The sequence below is a fragment of the Gossypium raimondii genome, chromosome 6 (assembly GCF_025698545.1).
Source record: "Gossypium raimondii isolate GPD5lz chromosome 6, ASM2569854v1, whole genome shotgun sequence".
In the NCBI taxonomy this organism is placed as follows: Eukaryota; Viridiplantae; Streptophyta; class Magnoliopsida; order Malvales; family Malvaceae; genus Gossypium; species Gossypium raimondii.
The window spans coordinates 53,813,166-53,815,618 of record NC_068570.1 but is presented as its reverse complement, the minus strand read 5'-3'; the positions used below and the strand labels follow the sequence as shown (position 1 = coordinate 53,815,618).

The 2,453-nt window shown below is 31.6% G+C and overlaps 1 protein-coding gene across 2 annotated transcripts; it reads left to right on the top strand.

Moving 5' to 3' along the window:
- Positions 1-359: 359 nt before the first annotated feature.
- On the top strand, positions 360-1,153 carry LOC105772292 (LOB domain-containing protein 12). 2 transcript variants are annotated; one of them, XM_012593593.2, is made up of 2 exons: positions 360-629; positions 732-1,153. In XM_012593593.2, the coding sequence occupies exons 1-2, from the start codon at positions 474-476 to the stop codon at positions 1,128-1,130; spliced, it is 555 nt and encodes a 184-aa protein (XP_012449047.1). In that variant the 5' UTR covers positions 360-473; the 3' UTR covers positions 1,131-1,153. The 2 variants fall into 2 exon arrangements, with proteins under 2 accessions (XP_012449047.1, XP_052488882.1); XM_052632922.1 differs by having other exon boundaries at positions 729-1,153.
- Positions 1,154-2,453: the final 1,300 nt, after the last annotated feature.

The following is a 2,453-nucleotide window of genomic DNA, read 5'->3' as shown; positions in this document are numbered from 1 at the left end:
AAAATGGTTACTGAATTATTCGAAAGGCTTAAATAAAAAAAAAAGAGCTTAATAGCCAGTGACTTAAATAAAAACTTTCGAATAGTTCAATGACTTAAATGGAAACTTTGAATAGTTTAGTGACCATTTTGTAACTTTTTAAAGTCAAGTGACCAAAATGTAAATCTACGGGTAGTTTAGTGATCTTGACTGTAGTTTACCCATATATTTATTAAATTGAATTTATTAATATAAATAAAGAGTGAAGACAAAATTACCATTGTTGAACAATTGCACACTTGGGGCACACATGTTCTTCGGCTATTATAAATATGCATGCCCTCTAAATTAATGTAAGCCTGTGCCTTTATTCACACACCCTTCCTTCAAGCTATCAAATCACCTGTTTCCTTAACTTAATTTCCTTTTTATCGTAATTTCTTCATAAATCACCATTTTTGAAAACCTTTTTTTTTTTTTTTAAGTTCCCAAAGATGGGTGGAAATTCACCATGCGCTTCCTGCAAGTTGCTTCGTCGCCGCTGTGCTAAGGACTGTATCTTTGCCCCTTACTTCCCTTCCGATGATCCTCACAAGTTTGCCATTGTTCACAAAGTTTTTGGTGCTAGCAATGTCAGCAAAATGCTTCAGGTTCATCCTATATCACCTACATATCATTATCACCAGATTTTATATATCTTTGTTGTTTAAATATATGTATGTATGTATGTATGTATGTATGTATATAAGCAGGAGCTGCCAGTGCAGCAAAGGGCGGATGCAGTGAGCAGTTTGGTGTATGAAGCGAACGCAAGGGTGAGAGATCCAGTTTATGGATGTGTAGGGGCCATATCTTTCTTGCAGAACCAGGTTTCTGAGCTTCAAATGCAGCTCGCTGTGGCTCAAGCTGAGATACTTTGCATCCAGATGCAACACCAAGTCCAAGACCCCATGCTTCAACAACTTCCCAACCCCACTCCAACCACCGCACACGGCGGTGCCACCGCCTCTCAGTTGTTAGACGACCAACTCCATTATGACAAACCCTTTCTCCTCCACAATCATCATCAGTTCATTAATTCTACTACCAATGTAATTCATGATCAATATTCTGTCAAGAGAGAGACCATCTTTGGAGACATGGTTTCTTAATAATAAACTCTCCTTTTCTTTTCTTTTTTTTTGTCTCTCCCTCAAATGGTTCTTTTTTGGGTTGGATCCTGGTAAGCTCTAAACTCTGAGTCTAAAAATATTAAATTTTATAAATTTATTAATTAAATTTCTTTCCTGGATTTTTCTAGCCGAAAAGTGGAACCTCATTTCTTCATGTTTGATCGGGATTTTTAAGTATTAAAATGACATGTAAAGACAGAGAGTATAGACAAGAGTATGTGCTAAGACAACAAATAAAAGACTTAAAAAAGAGGAAGTTGATAAGGTCAACTCTAGCATGTGAGAAGTGAAGTAAAACTAGGGTTTTCTTTCCATCTCTTTTATTATAAAAATTTTAATACTAATAACATGTTTTTATGCAACTCACACCATAAAATAAATCACTCTCCTACATACATCATAAACACATAATCTCTATGATTTAAACTTCAAACTATATCCAATAAATTTAAACTTCAATACTAATTATATTAATATCATTGAGAAATGATTGTATGAAATTGTGATTCCATGTCATCCCTACCTCTTTTGAATAGAAGAATAACAAATTAAATTTTTCCTCCTGAAAAAATTCAAATCCAACTAAAAATACTGAATACCGGGAGAAAAAAAATCTAATTTGTCATTCTCCTATTAGAAAGGGACAGAGATGACGTGGAATCGCAGTTTCATATAATCCTTTCTCACGAGAGACTATATTGAAAATTCTATAATTTTTGCATAGTTGTGGGTTCAACTAAATTTAAATACATCTCCTATAATTAATTAGAGGTTTGAAAGATTAAGGTGAATTGAAAATGTATATATTGCAATTTTAAATAGATGATTTTGAGTTTAAATCTTATAGATTATAATGTTAAAAAGCACATCTATAAATCTTTTAAAAAAAAATACCTCTATGGATCATAAAACAAACTTAAAAAGATACCTTAATTCTAAAAAAAATGTATAAAAATATATAATTAAATTGCTAGTAATCCATATTATTAGAAAAATAATATAAGTTGATGTAGTTTCCACGTGCCATGCTAGATCTCACTTCATCAAGCTTCTTCACGTGGGGGTACGAGAGATTTAACCTCTTAAGGAGTGTCTCTTGAACTTTGTTTTTATATATATATATTTGCTTTCCTCTTCAACTTTATGTTTGACACATAATTAAATAGATTTTTGGATAAAAATATGAAATTTCCATTAATGAGTTACGAATTTAGTACTTCAATTTATTAATTTTGCTTATATTTATTGTATTTTTAGTTTCGACTTAATTGTTAAATTTTTTTATTGTTAAAATTTTATGTG